General features: G+C 30.6%; 1 protein-coding gene across 1 annotated transcript in view; it reads left to right on the top strand.

Annotated features, from left to right (window-relative positions):
• LOC118190866 (histone-lysine N-methyltransferase SETD2-like) overlaps positions 1-13,541 on the top strand; it is a 150,002-nt gene extending 136,461 nt beyond the window's left edge. Inside the window, exons 19-20 of the mRNA XM_085824106.1 lie at positions 2,549-2,752; positions 7,171-13,541. Coding sequence (XP_085680232.1) covers positions 2,549-2,752; positions 7,171-7,338 — 372 coding nt within the window. The 3' untranslated portion in view covers positions 7,339-13,541. The remainder of the gene's footprint in view (positions 1-2,548; positions 2,753-7,170) is intronic.
• Positions 13,542-21,384: the final 7,843 nt, after the last annotated feature.

The following is a 21,384-nucleotide window of genomic DNA, read 5'->3' on the forward strand; positions in this document are numbered from 1 at the left end:
CGCATTAGTGCTCTTCGAACCATGCATGTATACTGCAAGATCTATGACACATTGCATTATCTTGCTGGTCAATGCAATCATGTTGTGGGAAAACATTAGGGGTGGTCTGCAAGGACTGATGCATAGTTTTGTTGATTTATCATGCCTTCCACAACGATAAATGGACCCAGGGGATGCCATGAAAGCATTGCCCAGATCATAATGCTCCCTCTTTCATATTGGACCCTTCCAGCAATTGTTGCAGAGTGTTTGTTTTCAGATGTTTCATGCCATATACAACAACATCCATCTGTCCAATGGAGCATAAAATGTGATTCATCAGAAAAAGCCACCTGTTGCCACTTGGGCAGCCAGTTTCGATACTGACATTCCAAATTCCAGCCTTCGTCGCTCATGAACAGTCTGGTTAATGATGCAGTCGATGTCATTAACAGGACCTTGACTGCATAGGCCCATACGCAGCAACATTTACTGAACTGTTGTTGAGAACATACTGTTGGTAGCTCCTTGGTTCATCTGGGTGGCGATTTGCTCAACATTTGCATGTCTGTTCATCCAAACACATCTCCACAGCTGTCATTCACCTTTGTTAACTGTGTCCTGTGATGCATCACATTTACCACATTGCTGATTTTGGATAGTGCTTTTTTGCAGTGCGCAAGATACTTATATTGCAGCGGCATGCAAATGGTTTACAAAATAAGCCATTTCTCCTTGACATGACAGCCAGTGATCATGCCCCTTTGGACATCCAATAAGACACTCTGTTTCTACATTATGCCAATGATTGCAATGTTTTTGCTTTCTTCCAACATCCTTTATATATCCTCCACTGCTAATGCTGCCATCTGCCTTCTGTAATTGGTTATTTCAGATTAATGCCGAAAGTAGGAGGTGGTCAAATTTATGTGACTGGACTTTGAGTGTTATACGAGGGTAATCCAGGAAGTAAGTTCCATTGAGCAACACAAAAAATGGAAACAATCATTTTGAACTAACTTTTATTAAATGCTGAATTACAATGGTCAGACTAGTTATTGACATAGGTGCTATTATTGCTTAGGTATTCATTGTAATGGAGCACGAGTGTTTGGTTGCTGTTGTAAAAGAACAATGCCGCCTGCAATTACAACCATTGGGTAGCAATTCATTTGTGACTTGTTGTCATCCTGGAACTCCTTGCCGGCAAGAAAAGACTTTAAATGCTTAAAAAGATGATAGTCACTTGGAATGAGATCCAGGCTGTAGGAGGGGTGGTCAAAAACTTCCCATCGCAACTCCATAAGGCATTGTTGCGTGTCTTACACAGTGTGTGCTTGTGTATTTTCATGAGTTAACCAAATTCCATCCCAAAGCATACCACGATGTGTATTCTGTATTGCATGGTGCAGTTTTCTAAATGCCTTGCAATAATGTGCCACGTTGACTGTTTATCCACATGTCATACAATCTATCAGCAAAACACTGTAGACATCAATTTGTGACATGTGATTAGTGGCTTGGCTTTCATCTGTGTGGATGATGATCTGTGCCTTCATTTCATCAATTGCAGTTTGGATTCCAGGGTTATGTGACACACCTAGGTCTCATCACCAGTCATGATCTGGTTTAAGAATATGTTTCAATCTGTACTGCTGTGTCAGATTGTGAGGTACTTAGCACATAGTGTTTGGAATTTCAGTTTTTCGTGCACAGTCTCTTGCACAAGGACCTGGAAATTTGAGGAAATTCCAGGGAAAGTTTCATTATGGTGAAATGTCCATTTTCCATAATCTTTGCATTAACTACTGCAATCAAATCACCAATCAGAGATGGGCACCCACCTCATTTGTTATCATGGGCATTTTTAATATCCTTCATTGAATTGGCATACTCAACTTCTGACCATGGAATTGCTCATTGCAACGGATCTGCCCACCTCACAAATTTGTGTGTGAATTTCACCAGCTTTTGTGTTCCTCTCCTTAAGAAATCAGATCACCAACCATATCTCGCATGCAGTGATATGCTTGATTGTTTTAAACATTTTAAACTCTCACCAAACAAGTGCCACATTAGTCAGTGATCTGAAAATGGCTTTTCTTGCTTGCCAATGACTCAGCAAAAAGAACACACATGCTTGAACTAAGATGCACAGCTATTCTGTGGCAAAAATAAAAAATGGAACTTACTTTTTGGATTACCTACGTATGATGCATTATTGTTATTACAATTGTTGTTCCCCCCCCCCATGAAACTTTACATTTGCCAGTATCTGGTTTGATTCTGTGTGCCAACATTGTGCCATGTTTGGCATTAAGTGTTATTTAATGGATTGTGTTATTTAATGAAATTCCACATGTAATTTAGTGGAATGGAAAAGTACAGCTAAATTATATGCAGTAAGATAATAAAGCTGTAATTTATAGAAAGTAATGCTTTTTTTTTTTTTTTTTTTTTTTTTTTTACTTTGAAAATTTTGAAGCACTCTAAGATAACTTATTCTTGAATGTGTTCAATATGTGAAAACACTTAAGGTATTTTGTCATAAAAAATTTTTCTTTAACAGTCAAAGAAAAGAAAAACAACAAAAACATCCCCAGATACTAGTGTTTCATTCCCTGTTCGTCCTGAAATTGCTAAGAAAATAAAAGAACTTTTCAGAACAAAGATGTCATCTTTTATTGTCCATTGCCTGAATGCTTATCGGAAACCAGACTGCGCAGTTGGCAGAATTACAAGCAATGAAGACTTTAAATATTTGGCTAGAAAGGTAGAAATATTTCATTCTTTGTATTTCTTTTATTAACACGTTGACCGCCATGGAGGTCACCGGTGGCCGCTCTCGGCTTGGCTGCAGAGCTGTAAGGGCCACCAGCAAAGCGACCAACAGTAAAAATATATAATTAGAATAAATACTGATGCAGATAAAATTTTAAATAATAACCATTGTTATTATAATATTTTGAAGAGTAATAGATTGCAAAATTTTAAATAATAAATCGCAAAAATGGTCCTTGGGGGCGAGCAGTGACCCCACCAGGAAAAATGCATTAAACACAATTACCTAACTCACCTTATCTTCTGTAGATAATATTTCAACATAGTATACATCGAATAATAAAAAATTTGTGTTGGCGCCATGGGCGAACCATGTAAAATGCATGTGGCATTCAACGTGTTAATCTTTTTTGTATATGTATAGTTTTGATGTCGTGTTATATTTCAGTAGAATCTTAGGTCTATAAATAACATAAATTGGTTTTAAGAATAATTAACAATAAAATATGATACTCTGCTGTTTAACCATATTAATGTATTTATAAAGGTCATTAAGTAAGTCACAGATTAGCATGACACATTTGAAAATAGAAGTTAGTACTTTCTATATATGTTAATAGATGGCAGAACCATCCTAGTTTGTAATATTCATTTCATTAGTTACTGAGTACCAGTTGCACATTCGCTATTGAGAAGATCCCTGTGCTGTTACCCTTTTGGGGAGAAAGGACTTTGTGTGAAAGATATTCATTCATTCTAAGAGGAATGCTTCCTATTAATGGAAAGAAGTGTTTGTCATGTAAAGCCATTCACAAATGGGTCAAGAAATTTTCTCAAGGCCTCTCCAAAATTTGTGGTGAAAACCAAAGTGGACATCCTGTTCAGATCGAACAGACTCAACAGCACAGAGAGTAGATGATTTAGTTTGAGAAATGTACTGTACACTGTAACAATAATAGTAGCATGACTTGTTTGGTCTACTAAAAAACATCTTTGAGGCAAATACTTTCCAGATAATAACAATGTTCATGATGAATACTTAATGTGGTTGAGACAAGAACCTAAAGAATTTTGTGTATCTACTATTGGAGCTACTGATAAAATGATGGGTCAGGTTTATGAATAATTTGTGAAGATTGTGCTGAGAAATAAAGATAGTTTTCCAGTTAGTATCTACTTAGGTTCTCTAATTGCCTTTTGTGATTTACTTATTGCCTTCCCTTCATATTTTTTAAATGGCTGTAAAACTAGGGTCAACTAAAATTACTTCAAAAGTACTCTGCTTTGCAGTTTTCATTCATTTCATAGTGGTATTGATGTTAGGAATTTTCATTGGTACTGAACACATTTTTCTTTAATCAAATTGAGACACAACAAGCTGAAATGCTATTTAAAATTTGTCTGTTTGCTGTGTGACATAATATTCCATACTTCACTGATATACTGAATGGGAATTTTCTAATACATTGTTTCTTGTAATGTTTACCCTTGCTAAGGGTAGATATATTATTAATCTGTAATTATAGTGAAAGAGCATGAGCAGCCACTTTGCCTAGAGACATTTCCTCACATAACTTTCCTTCAAAACTGAAAGGTGTGACATCACTTTGTAATTTATTGCTGTCTTGCCTAGAGCGGAGGGATTTCTCACTTTTATCAGATGTGATTTCTCGCTATCTTTTTCTTAACATCTATGGATTTTTGGAAACTTTGTGTGCCTTATGAAATAGTTTTCTTTCTCCTCTTCAGAGAATGGGTATTTTATGTGTTAAAAATAGATTTGTAAATTTAAGTAATCTGTTAATCTCTGTATATGCCATGACCATCAAACGGAAATTGCATGGGCAAAATTGTAAAATGCTAAAGCTGGTTAATCTTAAACTAAAGAAATGTTTCTCTCGCTCCCTTTCTTTGGAATAGGAAACTTTTTATGGATTTTGCTTAATTCAGTGTATGAAGCAAGGATCTGTTTTATGCTATTATAAGCTATCAGAAGTATTATACCCAGGAAAAATTTTGCTTTATTTTAAGTACGAGGAATACTTTTGTGTGACTATTGACTTGCACATTTAATTGGAAATATAGAATTTTGTTGAATAGTTTACAAAAAGTAATCGCCTCTAATGGAAATCTTGCAGCTAAGATATTAATTGTTTTTTCTCTTTTGTGTATTGTGCATAAAGATGTGGCTTGTAATACTGTTCTTTTAACATGTAGCTGATTTAAAAAGGTGGCATATTTTGATTTGTTTGAAAAACACCTTACAAGTATCTCTTGCAGCTGCTATCTTCAGATATACTGAAACACTGCACACTTTGTGTGATAGAGTGGAATTAAATTTTATACTTTGATAAAAAATTGAAACCTCTTGGAAACTATGCTGAAGCATACCTCAGTACTGTCAAAAAGGGAAAGTTTTGCCCATTGAAGAATAATATTTATTTTTTGTGTAACAAAATAAGCATTACTAAAAAAATTGAATGCTAAGTATTTTTTTCAAATGCTTGAGATCTAAATTTTGATATTTAATACTATGAATGCCAGTCTGTTGCTCAGGATTATACCTTGATTATCACATCCTGAAAGAACCACATTTGTATGTCTGCAATATCTTATTTGCAGAATGAAATAAAGACAGTGCATAAAAACCTTTATGTATAAAATTCAAGAAATAAATAAAAGTTGTTATTCATTGGACATTTAAAGTAAGTAAAATTTTGGAAACATTTTGAAATGTTGTGTGAAAAAGGATTTGTAAAATTTCACTTGTGTGAAACAATATGTACATTTATAGTGTAATAAAAAGAGAACGAAAAATTATCATATTTGATTATTTGGAGATGCAATTATTATTTTTAATGACAGTTTTTTTAAATATCATTTTGACATGTTTATGGTAAATAATAAGGAAAGCTAATAAATAAAGAAAAATAACAAAAATTGTGCATTAAGAAATTACCATATGTATTTTAAAATTGTGAATTAGCATTTGCTTAATATGATTCATACTTATTAGACTACAAAACTACTTATTATGTAATCTTTTAAGAAATCTGTGGTCCTATTTATCATTATTCCTCCTCTCTTTATTTTCTTTTTATTGTATTCTGTGATATGGTTGACTATTTAAAGGTACCTTCAAAACTGTTTATTAATTGTATGTACACTGGTATATATATATAAAAGGGGGACAGTTCTATATCTCTCTTTCTACCAGGCCGATTGATGAAATTCAAATTGTGTTCTTCATGTCTCGAAAGCGCGACTTGCGATATATATTAGATTTATATATAGCACTATTCTAACATAGGTATTTTTATAAAAAATTGGACTTTTTTTTAAATAACATACCAATTTTTTCCCATATTTTGATTCTACGACTCAAATTATGCCTAGATATTAAATTTTATAAAATTTGCTGCAAAATTTATGGAGAAATTTAAAGATATATCTTGGCACAATTTTTTTCAGTTTGCGGCAAGAATAATTCACTTGGGAACTTCTTAATATATGGCAACCTATTTTCCTTACCCATCCATTATGCTGGAACCAAAAAAAGGCAGCTCTTTCCTATCTTTTAACGTTGTAGATGAGTGGGGAAAAGTCATCGTTCTAACTTAATTTTAACAAATAATTTTAACAAAATGCGTAAACCACATTTTTATTATTATCGCTTTCAACAAATATGCCAAATTTCAAAATGCGCCAGTATATAATTCACGTATATCTTCGGAATATATCATGAATATTTTGAATAAAAAGCTCTAATTTTTTGCACATGTGCTTAAAAATACGTCTACTTTAAGATGATTGTAAAAATTTTATAGGTTATAATGCAAAATTATTTTTGAAACATTTATAAAAATTATTTAAAAATACAAATTAGAAAAATAAATCTAAAAAAATGGATGAATTTTATTTGAAGTGAACCTAAATTCGAACTGTGTAAGAAGGAATCAAATAAGTTTAATAAAAAGAAAGAGATATTAATAAATGCATACCAAATTGAATTAACATTGAAGAGCTAATTTTTAATTACCTACTCGTGCGATTTTTACAAAACTTGCTAGTTTGGTGTAATTTGAGTCATAGAATCGAAATATGGAAAAAAATTGACATGTCATTTCAGAAAAAGTCCTATTTTGTGTCAAAATACCTATATTAGAACAGTGCTATGTAAAAATCTAATACAAGTCGTGCTTTCGAGACATGAGAAACGCAAGTTAGATTTTGTCAATCACTCCACTAGAGCGGGAGATATAGAACTGCCCCTTTTTTTTTCCCCCGCAGTGTACATCTTATTAGGTAGTAGAAATTTAGGTAAGTTCTATTAAAATTCACGTTTATTTCGTAATTTATTCTGTAGCTTGTTTTTCAAATGTTTAAACTTATTTTGGGTTTATTTCCTAGCTGACACACTATACAATGACCAAAGAACTCAAGCAATGTAAAAATGTGGAGGATTTAGATTGCAATGAAACTGTTATGCACAAGGCAAAAGACTTTATTAAAAAGTATATGGCCAAATATGGTTCTCAGTATTGTAGAAAAGAGAGAGCTTCACCAACTGAAGAGTAATGACTCATTTTCTGTCAACAGAAAAACAACTTTAACACTATATGTAACTCTTGAATAAAATGCAGTTTTCACTGATTTTATTTTAATATGAAGTACATCCAAAAAAAGTAATTTTTCTATGAGAAATATGATTTTAATTTTGTAGTCTTGCTGCTGTTGAAATCATTTAAAGAATAGAAAAGAAAAATTGCTTTGTTTTACTTTTGAAATGCTTAGTTTTCCATTCTCATTCCATTTTATTTATCAGACAATATTGCATAAAATAAGTTTTGTGAATAATCATTGGTAAATATCCCATAACACATGCATTTTGTAAATAAACTGTGTATCTAATGTTCACCTGCATCAGGTGGATTGTAACACATGTGATGGCAAAATTGGTTGAAAGCATGGAACTGGTTCCTTCTTTCATTCCACATTTTCTCTGTTGTAAGACAGATTTATAGTTGTAAAATCCCGATGGTTATTGTATGTAGTTGGGAAGGTGGTTATTTCAGGATTTTGTTGGTAGAGAATAAAACCCCAGTTTTAATTGTTGTAATAAATATAAAAGAAATCTGTCGTATAATCGGAGGAATTGTGGCTTGATTTTATTACCACTTGTCGTACTTCATTCTTTTTTCTTCCTTAAATTTCCTTCATTCGCTGTAGTTTTGTGCATCAACATTTGTATATAATCAGAATATCACTGTCAGAATGATTGAAATAGAGAAGAACTGATCATATTTGTTTCTTAATTTTTTTACGGTTTAAAATCTTGATCATGCTGTTTTTAACATATTAATTTATTACTCGGTTTAATACTACTACTCTCTCCTTTAGTTCTTTAATCTGTAGGACTACAAATACATATTTATTTATAAAAAATAATAAAAAGTTAAATGGCAAACAATTTAATATGCTTTGGTGTATAATATATTTCTTTCAGATATAGTGTAATTAAATTGCAGTTTATTCAATGTAGGGACATTAAGTTCATTTAAACATAAATAAGGTGCTTTATTAATATGTGTCATTTAATACATTTGTAATTTACATGCAGGATTACATTTTGTATTTTCTGCTGAATATTAATTGATTTAAAATTTAATGTTTGAGCATTTCCAGAAATTTATATCATTCATATATATGCATTTCTTACATATACTAAAAGTATGTTATAATTTTGTTTCTAAATCATTTTTAAACATAATATTTTTAATAAAATGGTGTGAATAAAAAAATAATTCCTGTAACATTTAAATATGTATTTTTACTGCATATGAGTATGGCATTTTCTGAAATCCGTAGTTGTTTTAATAATTAAAGGTACATTGCTGATATTGTAAATCTAACATCATTTATGTTATTTTTGTCAATAGCAACTGGATTATTTCTGATGTAAGAGCAGGGTGAAAAATTAACTCAAATCATTAACTGTATTTTATAAAATCATTAACTCTATATTATAAAATTGTCATTCTTTAAAATTATTTAAGTCTATTTTTAGAGGCTGAATCTTAGAGCATAAAATGTGCAGTTTTAGTGGAAACATTACTGTACATAACATTTTTCTACAGATGTAATTAAATATTTATTTTATATTAAATTTAAAATGCAATTAAGTTGAATCAGATTTCATTTGAGTTTAATAATTTGATTCCCTATAATGAAAGATCGATTGTAAGCATACATTGATGTAAACAAAATTTTTAAAGAAAATTATGAATTATGTGAGTATAACCATAAACATTTAGTAATTCAATTCTCTGTTTTTTATCTGATGCTTTCAAATAGAAACCACATTTTCACTAACCTGTTTTTATATTTGAGGGCGGGGTTTTTTTTTTTTTTTTTTTTTAAACTACTATATGTATAAAAATTAATAGCTTTTCATTCTTTCATTCCTGTTTAAGAAGAAATTTGTTAGTATAAGTCAATGAAAAGTTTAGAATAATTATAATTATAAAAAATTGATATAATTTAGCTGTTATCCATTCTGAAAAAGTACGGAAATGCGTCTTCTGTTGTTGATATTTAAATTTTAAAAAATTTAGTTATTAACTCGTTGAAATAGAAATTATAGAAATATCTCCCTCAACTTCCTTGAGTTGTGTTTTAAATTAAGAATGGAGACATATATTTAAAATTAATTATTTTTGTTCTTAGTATAATATGCAATTATAATAATATGTTACTGTTTTGCTCGTTTAAAAAACAAATTATTATGTTTAAAAATCATGGGCAGAACTGTTCTTTATTTTGAAAATGAATAATATGCAGTTACGATATAAAAATTTAGGAATATATGATTCTTATATAGTGATTAGTTTAAAATATTTAATAAGTGCAATCATCTTCAAAATGATCTTTTTGTCCAATGTTGTACTTGCTCTTATACAACTTCTGGAAGCATTGCTATAAACAATTTTTTGCAGCTATCTGTAATGCTTCCGTAAGTTTTACCTCCTTTCATAATTAACATTGGTATTTCTGCAGATTTGGTATCATGGGTGGGAAAAGGGGAAAATGCAAAATTTTATGTTGAATGAGTAAGCAGAGTATAGAAGAATCTTAGTATAATTCATGGGTAGAAACTTTGAGATTATTTAAAATTCAGTGAGAAGGGTACATTTCTATGATGTCCGTTTTGACATATCTGACACTATTTAAGATATGATGGACAGAGGAAAGGAATGACTGAATTCTTTTGACTACCTACTTGTGTTGTCATGTATGAGGACATTCTCAAACTTTTGGATCCTATTGTATAAAAAAAAAAAAAAAAAAAAAAAAAAAAAATCAGTTACAGAATTGAAATAAAAGTTTGTAAGAAGTAGCTTTAATTGATTCATATTCATAACTGTTTTTTATCCATTATGTCCAGTACCTGCTGCTTACTAACTCACTTGGCTGAATTTCATAGATAACAACCTGTATATTGCAAATTGTGATGTCAGCTTGAAACTTATCTAGTAAGGTAATAACAACTAATATAATAATCAGTGCCTAAAGTAATAATTAAAAATTAATGCTAAAATTAAACTACTTATGCAATTTTGAAATTTGTTTTTGAACTTTTTAATTAAAATATTTTTATAATTACATGCCTAATAAAATTTTTAACTTTTATAAAGAACTTATCTATCTGTGTTAGTTTCATTTTGTTCAATAACATTTTTTCAGTTGTATTCTAAAGCCAAATTGCACTTGCAAAAATTTTAGCAAAAGCTCTTTTATTGAAGCACTAGATACCAGAGCAATAAATAATCCATGGTCCTCAATAAGTTAAATGGATGAACTACTAACGGCTTTGCTAAGTACAAGTAGGATATTGGTGCCCTGAAAAATCAAGTCTTTTTCTCAATCTGAATTTTGTAATTGGAGAAGATGAATTTGATAATTGGTGTTTTTTCTGTTGATTACTGTGTTTTGGTTTTGGGGAATTTGAATAAATAAGCAGCTGATTTTATTAAATGGTGCCTTTAATAAGTTGCAAGTACTGTACATATTTTATTTCAGAAATGTGTTTCTATGTTATAGTTATATTGTAAAAGCAAACAAAATGTAAAATGAATTTTTATAAACTTCTGACATTAACTTTTTATCATATTTATATGATAAAAATATATTTTGCTAAGATTACATAATAACTTTATTTTTAATAAATAAAGTTATTATTAAAAATAAAGTTATTATGTAGCTATTAAAAATAAGTTATTTATTAAAAATAAAGTTATTATGTAATCTTTAAAGCTATTCTAGTGGTTTGTTTTAGTATATATGAAGGGATTAAAAATATATTATTTCTTTTAATATCTTTTATTTTTATAATGAAAATGTTTTAATGAACAAAGATTTGCCTGTGTATTTTACTACAGTGGCTGTATGAATTACTAGAAAAATAATGAAAATATAATAGGAGAAACATATTAGTGATTAAAAAAGCAGAATTTTGTTATGATTAGTTTCTAATAGTTTATTGAAAAGGAAAAAAGTGGTTCTACTTGGCACAAGAGCTTTGGCTTCAAGAAAGTAATACTTAAGCTAACTTAAGCTTAACTTCTAACTTAAGCTTTTTTTTTTTTTTTTTTTTTTTTTTTTTTATCTAAACCCATCAACTCATTGGCATAATGCAAAAGCATCATACTTTCTAGACATGTGAGGAATCCTAAATTTTTTCTTTTCATCGAGATTCAAGATTTGATGACCTTTCATGATTTATGAAAAATCCTCAAATCTTGAATCTCTTGACTAACTCATATAAGCCTTTAAAAAAAAAAAAAAAAATGTAAATCACTATTCTTTCATGAAGTGGAAGGAATCTAAATATCCTTGAAGCTTTCTTTGAAATGTTCTAGAATTGTCCATTATAAAATTAAGAAGAAAGAAAAGGGGGAAAAACTGAATTGTAAAAGTTTTCAATTAAAGCAAAGTAAGAAATCTGCATTTCATGAAGAAAAGATTAAGAATGGTGTGTTTTAAATACACTCCTGTTTATTAAGAAGATAAAAATGAAATTTAATGAAAGAAATGTGTAATTAAACTCGTGAAATACAAAGTTCATTCTATTAGTATAATTTGGCAAAACAAATTTTGGCATCATTTCAAATTTTAATCCTCCCACCGAATCTTTCTAAATGATAGGAGCTGCAGAAGGCTAGTCCAATAATTAGCGCAAATAAACACTAACTAAACTTAGTATGTTAAATTTTCTTAAAAGACTCACTGACATCTATCTCAAGGTGATATTAGTAATCTAAGTGTCCTGAAATTACAGCAATTGCAATTAAAGTATTCTTTATCAACAAAATCTTTTTAAAAAGTTTTTTTAATTAATAATTAGTAGAAGTCTTTCCAAAAATATGAGTTAAAACCTTTAATAGGTTTTTTATGTTGAAATTTAAAAACTCAAATCTCTTCTATTATCCATTGAGATCAAGGATTCAAAATTCTTTCTCTGTAATGAATGATATTTTTCAGAATCATTTTCCTTTGTAATTTTGAAGTATTAAAGATATTTTCCAAAATTGCTAGATATTATATGGATATGTGATAGAATAGTTAATTACAATACTAAGCTCATGAATGCTGAATTGTATTAGATCGAAATTCGTGGTCAACTAGTATCAGTTTTAGTAGTAGCCTTCATTGATAAAAGTAAAGCAAATGAAATGTATCTAAATATGAATTTCAGAGTACTGATATTGTTTTTACAATTCTTTTGCCACTGCTGAATTTGTAGGCAATTAGTTTTTAAAAATAAATAAAAATTTCTTTGGAAGAAATATTTTTATTGTTATACTTATTATGATTTTTATCTTATTTCTGATATTTGTGCTTGTATGAAATATGTTGTAGTAGAATTTTATGTATGTATTTGTGCTAGGAGTTTCAATTTTTATAATCCAAACAAATTGAGCTATGTTAACAATAATAAATGTGTTAATTATTTGAGAAGAATATATAATTATATTGTTTATATCTAGAAAGTTCTATACTTAAATGTATAAATATTTAACATGTGACATTACCATTTCAAGTATTGAGAGAGCTACTGTAGAATGTTTTTGTAACATTCTTCATTAATTTTGTTAATTCTGCCTGGATTGATGACTGTCTCTTTTTTATTTATTTGGCATATGAAAATTAAATTTCTTTGCCAAAGAATAAGTTGAATCTTACTTTAAAAGGAACACGAGAAAAAAATAAGTTGAAAGGTGAAAAGCTATAATTATGCATATATTCCTTTTTTGTAGGGGCGAAGCTGTAAATTGACTACAGTGTGAAAATTATTGGAATACTTACATCTCTTAACAATTAAAACTTTTCAGTTACAAACTATTGTTTTATGTTATTAATATATTTTTAGCTGTTATATGAAAATTGCTCTCATGTATATGCAGATAAAATCTTGACTGAGACTTATATAAAGATCGTATAAAGCTTTTTTTTTTTTAAGGGGAAGAGAAGTTAATTTTGTGTACACTTTCTGTAAAGTTATTGTTATTCAATTCTTTGTTATGTCAATGTTGCCAAGACTGTATTGTGAATACAAAAATTTTAACCTTATGTCATTTTCTTTCAAAGATTCATCACTCTGAATTTTTTGTTTCATCAATGGTGGGAATATACAGTAGATATCTGATGTCTTGTGTCTGTGTAAATTTTAAATGTACCAGTATTGCATTTTTTTTTTAATAAATGCATGTTGTTGTTTTCTAGTGGGTGTTGGTTTATTGACTCCCCCCCTTGTTTTCATGAATTTTGCATCATAAACATTTTTTTTCATTACATAAGCATTTCTTTCTTCTGTGTTGAAACATTTAACCCTTTGACAGTTTCATTTTTTTCCAGAATTCGGTCAAAAAATGTCACATTTTTTTGTTCATTTTATATTTTTAAGTAAAGATATGTTATTAAAATTAACATTTCTAATATTTTTAAGCATTTATTACAACTTTTTTTCTTTAATGAAAATGATCAACTTTTCCCTGCAAGTTGTTTTTTTTCCTTACATGAATGCAAAGCAGGGAAGTTACATTTACAACTAAAATAGTACAATTACTTAACAGATTTTTCGATTTTAATTCAATTACATTTACTATTATGTTTTGTATCAAAACATACTTACCCTTCTTTTTTTAAAGATCTGATTTAGTGTTATATATCTTAAAGCAAGGTGACAGGCACAGTCCAACATCACAGTTTGGGCAAAAATACCTTGTCTCTTTTCTAATTCTTTTGCCGTTGTCATTTATTTTTCAATGAACACACAGAACACTGTCTTGCGAGTCTTAGTTTTTTTTCTGTAGGTGGAATAACCACTAAAAAATTTCTTTCTGTTAGTCTTAGTGGAGTTGGTAAATATCCAGGACGGCCTTTTCTTTCTTCTACTGCTGCATGCCTTTCAATAAGTCGATCGATAATTTCCAATCGAAACTGTAAATTCGTATCTTTACCGCCGTACTTTTTATACAAAACATAAGCGTTCCATAAACAGATGTCTAGAAGATGAAAAAAATTTTTTTTTTTTTTTTTTTTTTTTTTTTTTTTTGTAGTATTTCTTTCCTCGTTTCTTTATTACCGGATAATTACTTAGGTTCTGGTCCATTCGATCTACACCACCCATTGTGTTATTATACTCCATAACAACTTTAGGTTTTCGTTTAATTTCATTCGTCGAAGTGGATACTTCAACATTTCCGCATTATGTATTGTAGATATGAGAGACACGGCTTTTTTGTGCATCCATTTCATAATGCACACTTTTCCCCTCTGGTAAGCAAGCATTTGCCCTTTTTGAAGTTTTTTTGTCAACAGTGCTTTAGGAACTTCCTTTCTTTGAAGTTTTAATGTTCCGTACATATCTGTACAGTAACTAATGAGGATATCTGCTATTTCAGGAGATGAATAAAAGTTGTCAGATGTCAAACAGTATCCTTTATGTAAAAGTGGTTTCATAAGTGTAATAACTACCTGCGAAGATTTGCTCAAATGTTTGTAACTTTCATCAAACACAGTTCCTTTTTCCAGTGTATATTATCATAGACCATACATATCCAGACTTTGACTCACAAAGCATGTACAATTTTATTCCAAAGCCTGATCGCTTTAGAGGAATATACTGTTTCCAACTTAGCCTTCCTTTGAACAACATAAGACTCTCGTCTATGGTAACATCACGTTCAGGGATGATCATTTCTTTGAAACAAGTTTTTAAATGCTTTAGCACGGGCCATATTTTTGATAATTTTGGACACTCATGAGAATTTATGTCAAAATTGACATTATCTGAAAAATCCAAATAACTGTAAATTAATTGAAAACGGCGATATGACAATCACTTTTGGGGAAAATGGCGTGGATGTTGAATGCCTCTTGCTCCAATACTGCTCAACAACTGGCTTTTTTACCTGAAGTTTACCTTTAGTCTCATCGATATCCAAGTTAATTTTTGGAATTCCAGTGAAAGAAAATCTAGGAGGTGGATCCGAAAAATTATCACAACTAATTTCAAAAAATTGTCTTGCTTGACTGATTCCATCTGTACTACTATCAGAGTCACTACTATCCAGGTCACCTAGTAAACTTTCGCTACTATCATTTACAGATAATTCAGTTTCTGATTCCGAGTCACAGTTCGAATCACAAGAAATTAGCTCCATACGCTCTGAATTATCCGTTATTTAAAAGTAAAAATATATTATTCAACCCTTACATCAATACAATTATCAAGCGGTCAGTAAAATATAACCAGAAAGCTATACACTGAAAGATAACAATTCGTCTTCTGATACAAAACATGCGAAAAAAACCCCACGCTTTTGAACCAGTCAAACAATAAACTGCAAACTATCATTTACTGGACAACTATCGCCATCTATACGTATAATTTGTTACTAAAATTGGAAAAAATACCGCCAAAACAGTGCAAGCGAAATAGAAATCAGTAAAGGCCCGAAAGCTGTGCCCGTACGGCGTATGGGCAAAACAGGGAAGGGGTTAAATCATAGTATAAATTCTATATAGCTTTATGTAGAACATGTCCGCAGAAATCCTTACCTGGCCTTTATTTTCACAACCACGGCCACAATAGACATGTATTTTCAATTACAAAAATATTTCAAATGATGCAAAGATTCATGTTTCGGCATTTTTAAGTTTAAAGAAATCAGTTTTATTAAAATTATGAAATCTAAAACATGTGTTCTAAGCAATCTAATTTTTACATGCCTCTTAGGTGTCTGTACTTAGCGAAATTTTGCATCCATAAAAAAATGTAAAAAAAAAAAAAGAGTTTAACTCTCAGGACTCATATTCAGGGACTTCAAATAAAGGGCGAAATGCTTTCATTTGTACATAACTAAAATATTGTTTAAAAAATGGTTTCTGATGTTAAGACATTACATAACAATCATTTCTGTTCAAAATATTGGATCAGTGTAACATTTTTAAATAGAATCCTTATCCAGAGAATTCTTTAGAATTTGTGTTCTAGAAAACACTCGCAGGCTTCAGTACTGGCACGTAGCCAACTAGTATTATTATTTGCATTAGTTAGAAATGAAAAATCTTTGCATTGTAATGACTTTTTTATGAATACCAGGTTTACAATTTTAAAGTAATAAAACTCCATAAAAGTAAAAGAGACTTTGAAAACTTATAAGTTACATGTGAAAAAATTCTTTTGGCATGCCAAATATAATTAAATTATAAATAAAGACATTAGTAAATTACAAAAGAATATCATTGAATAGTATTTAAAAGGAAAAAAATTAGGTGGTGAAACCTGTTGTAATCTGGTAAGCTGAGGAATTATCTGGTTCTAGTTCATTCTGATATTTGAAGTTATATTGTATTTATACAAACTCAGGTTGCTGCATCAATCATATTTATCATAAATTTTGAGTGCTGTGAGTAAACTTTACTAAACCGTTGTTTTAGTAATATAAATTTCAGTTAAGAAAATATCTGTGTAGATGATAATTTTTAAGTATGGGGTTTGTAAATATAAACAATTGGTGCTCTGTGTTCATGATTTAATAAAAATTTACATTGAAAATTCTTCATTACTTGTTTTTATCATTGATTTAGCAGAAAATAATAAAATAATCGAAGAACTCGTTGTAATTCTCGTTTTATTTTATTCATTTTTCTTCATTGCATAGTTTACAAAATAGTAGATTCTTAGAGGATCTAGTTTCAATGAGGTAATTTAATATAGAACATTTCCATATGAACAAAAGGACATTTAAAATAAAAAAGGTATAAAGGCAATCTGATAATGGTTGGAAAGAGACAAATAAAATGTCAATTCGTTGTGCTTTTTACACTACCCAACATTGAAATTGCAACACCAAGAAGAAGTGGGCTAGACACACATCACTGAGTTATGCGAATGATGTGAATGCTCTCTAGCATGCATTGAAAAAGATGCAAGGGAAGAAACCTGCAGAATGTTCACTTTTCGTGCCGTTATCTCCACTAGGGAAATCATCGTAGAAAATTGGTTCTTGTCTCAGAGGAAGCATGTAATAGCAAAGAATGCCAAGCTATTGTGAAAGGAGGACTTTTCAGCAGACGTGATTTTGCAAGGGGCATGGTGATCGGACTGAGAAGGGCAGGTTGGTTCATATGGCAAATCTCTTCTGACACACACCTGGACGCATCTACAGTGCATCAGCGGTAGCAACAATGATTGGAACAAGAAAATGTTGCAAATTTGAGGGGTGCCGATGCAGCTTGTGGACCTAATAAGAGATATACTAAACCAGTAAACGCATCACCCACATGTCCGCAAGAAGTAGTAGGGACAATCTGGTTTACTTTAACAGTGAAACCTATGGCATTTGTATCACATAATTGTTTTTGATCATTAAATGTGATACGTTGTATAAGAGATTATGAAAGTCCCAGTTTTTTCAAATAAAATTTAAAATATCTCTTTAAAGCATTTTTTACTGCATTTTGCACATTCTTTTCACATGTAATCCTTGTATAAACATCTTTACTTTGGTAAAACAGTAAAACCTCTAAACACAAAATTTATGAACTTATTTTTGAGTACAGGTAAAGTAAAATTAAATAAGAATGATAATGCATGAAGCTTTGAAACAAATAAAACAAAATTAAACAAGATCTGATATTTTTTATTTTTTTTTTTTTTAAATTTTATGAGCATTTTCAGGCAGTGGTTTTTAAAATTATTATAACATTACAAGACGATCATTTATTTGATCATATGATCATTAATTATTAACATCATAAGATGATTACTTATTTTAATAATTTATAAAATTTGGAGCATAAACTTTTTTCAGTGTAATGAAAATAAATAAATAAAATCTAGAAGCACTCAGATTTTACTTTACGCTCAAAGGGACTTTTTTAACGCTTTGTGTATTACCTCTATTTATTGAGTATCATGTTCTTCGCACATAAATCACACAAAATTCAATTCAACAGCAGTATCACAAAATATTTGAAAACAGCATATCTTTAGAATTTCTGTGCTGGAGATAAAAATGTTATTTTCCGTACACTGTTTTCATTGCTCACTTTGAACGCATTTAGTATCTTAATCAAAAATTCGTTAAAATTTTATAAAATATGAAATGGATTAAAACAAGTTCGGGTGGAGGATTATGTTATTCAAAATTTGATGTCTCTAGGTACTGTCGTTTTTTCACAGTGCGAGAAATACACATGTATTCATGCAAATTATCCATTATTAAATTTCTTTAAATATAATACAAGATGATAATATTTGGTTGCAACAATTTGCAAAGTGAAACGGGCGTTTATAATGAAACAGTGCAAAAATGCCTTTTTGAAAGTAGTAGCCTTTCTGGGCTACCACTCTTTGGGCTAATAAATTAAATTCACAGTAAATAAAAAAATCTTATGGTGAACTAGAATTAAATTTAAAAAAATCTTCACTATAAAATGTTAGCACAATCAATTATTACAGAATAAATGTATAAAAATTATTAAGGTGTTAAAAGTGTTTATCACTATAATGTATTGTGAAATATAATTGAAATAAAATTCCTTTGTAAAAAAATTATGCTATAATCTTAAAAAAGCAGCACAACTTAGAATTTTAAGTAAAAACTTTCAAAAATTCATTTTTAGGTATTTTAGTATTTTTTACTTATTTACACCATTAAAAAACATAAAAATTATAAAAGAAAATTCTTTTTTTGAAATTTTCTATTAGTTCAGATTTAAAATATTATTTTCTAAAAGAAGTAGTTACAAATTTCCTTACAGCATAGGAAAAGCTAAAAAATAGCCAGGTCTGAAAGCATGCAACAGCTTTATAATTATTTGGAACGTTAATTATGCTTGATAAATATACTAAATTTTTAAAAATCAATCTTAGTTTCAAAAATAAAAATATCTAAAGTTCTAATTTGTGAAATGAGGCGCTGCAACCAACTTTTTCTTGACAATTATACACACTAAAATAGCCAACCATTGTAAGTTTCTGCAAGTCTTCCCTATTTCTCCTGATGTGGTCAAGGTGACAGCCGGGAAAGCGTCAGAAGAGGGAGAAAGCCATTTGGCTTGGTCTATTTCTTAGAAGTTTCATGATGCAGCCAGAGTGACGTCAGCACGCGTGGATCGAAGCATCCGCCGACAAGCGAATCATGGTTTAGGGCGCAATTGCGTACGATTCCAGGTCACCTCTAGTTCATATTCAGGGCACTACGACGGCTCAGTGATATGTGGATGATGTACTGCGACCAGAAACACTCCCGTACCTTTAGGAAGTGCCCAATGCCCTTTATCAGCAAGATAATGCCCAATCACACACTGCTCGCATCAGCCAACGTGCTCTGAAAGATGTACAGATGTTTCTCTAACTACCGTTCTCTCCATATCTCTCATCAATCGAACACATTTGGGATGTGATTGGACGCTATTTGCAGACCCTGCCATTGCCTCTTTTAGAAGACGAACTGTGGCAAATGGTTGACAGGGAATGTAGAGCCATTCCTCAGAACATCATCCGTAGTATCATTGACCCTGTACCTAGACGTCTTGCTTCGTGTATCGCCGTCTAAGGTGGTCATACAACCTACATGGTGTCTCATATACTTCTTACTGTAACTGTAACTTACTGAGTCCACGGATAGTCAGTCAGCTACTTTAGCACTTCAGAAACCCAACATAAACCAGAACTGGTACAACAAATAATTCTTAGCACTTTTCATCATCTAAGGATCCTATGGGTTAAAACGCATATAGGTATCACTGGCAGTGAAGAAGCTGATAATGCTGCAAAATCAGCTATTATGAACTACAGTGCAACACTAATAAAGCATCCTTCGCCAATATCATTTCTAAAATATCAATTCCAAATACTTAAATTAAAATACTGGGATGACGAATGTCAAAATTGTGACACTGACAGAACAGAACCGTCACAGAAGACTTTTCCAAATAGCGCCTCATATTAATGACAAATGCAATTAGGTTAGTCCCTACATCAATTGCTTCCTCACAGGTCACGGTCCATTTCCCTCTTGCAACGAAATATTTCTAATACCGATATTTGTGTCTGCGGACAACGGGGGCACCCTGATAATTACTTAAAAGAATGTCCGCTGACAATTTCAAATCATATTAAATTATCAACTGCAAATGCTAATGCTTTCCCAAAATTTGCAATTAAAAATAAATATCTTTAAAAGAAAATAGGGCTCTACTCTTATATGCGACCTAATATCACCAAATGTGGCGATATTTGTTCTGCGCTGGTCTTTGGCGTTGTATGGCAATCCTGTTGGCGTTAATATGAAAATTTTTTGCTGGAGTGGTTTAATTGCTCGTTGGTTCGTGTCGTGCGTGTTTTGAAATGGCCTATGTTGCAATGATAGACGTGGTGGCAAGATTTCAGTCGCGTATTTTAAATTGTGTGGAAAGTAAATTTAGTATTAAAAGGTACGATGTTGGAATTGTTAACGAGTCTTGTTCACGGATGTGTTTATGAGGATTGAAGTGTATTTCTCGAATTTCTATAGGACTTTTAAAACGGGGTCCGAAATGCTGAGCTGCTATGAGAACTCGGACTAAGAAGGGCTTTCTGATAGTTTTTGTGTGGATTTGCAGTCAAATTGTTGCTGGTATAGTATGTGGCTGTCAACGGAGTTTAAGATTTGGATTGTAGTTTTCGTGTAGTATGTTAACTTCGGAGGAAGTTTTTATCATTACTTTCGAAATTTTGAATCTCAGAAAGACACGTGATATAGCAAAATCGTGGTACTTTTGCTCAGAGACTTTGTGTGACTGGCGAAATTTTATTCAGGAATGTGTTATGGTAAGTGCATTTTATTTTGTAGAATGTTATGTTCATTGTTATTTTAATATGAATTTCTGTTGTTGTTGTTTTTTGAATTATTTGTAATTTAGTTAAATTTATTTGGTTGATTTGTGCGCAATATCTAGATTGTGCAATTCATAGATGTTTTTTAAGTTTAAAAGAGTGCTGTGTGCATGGTATTCTTTGAAATTTATTGTTGTTATGTTAATTTATTGAAGCGAGGTATGCGTAGTTCG

The sequence above is a fragment of the Stegodyphus dumicola genome, chromosome 9 (genome assembly GCF_044657685.1).
Source record: "Stegodyphus dumicola isolate Sdum_Otavi_A_Nest chromosome 9, ASM4465768v1".
Lineage (NCBI taxonomy): Eukaryota > Metazoa > Arthropoda > Arachnida > Araneae > Eresidae > Stegodyphus > Stegodyphus dumicola.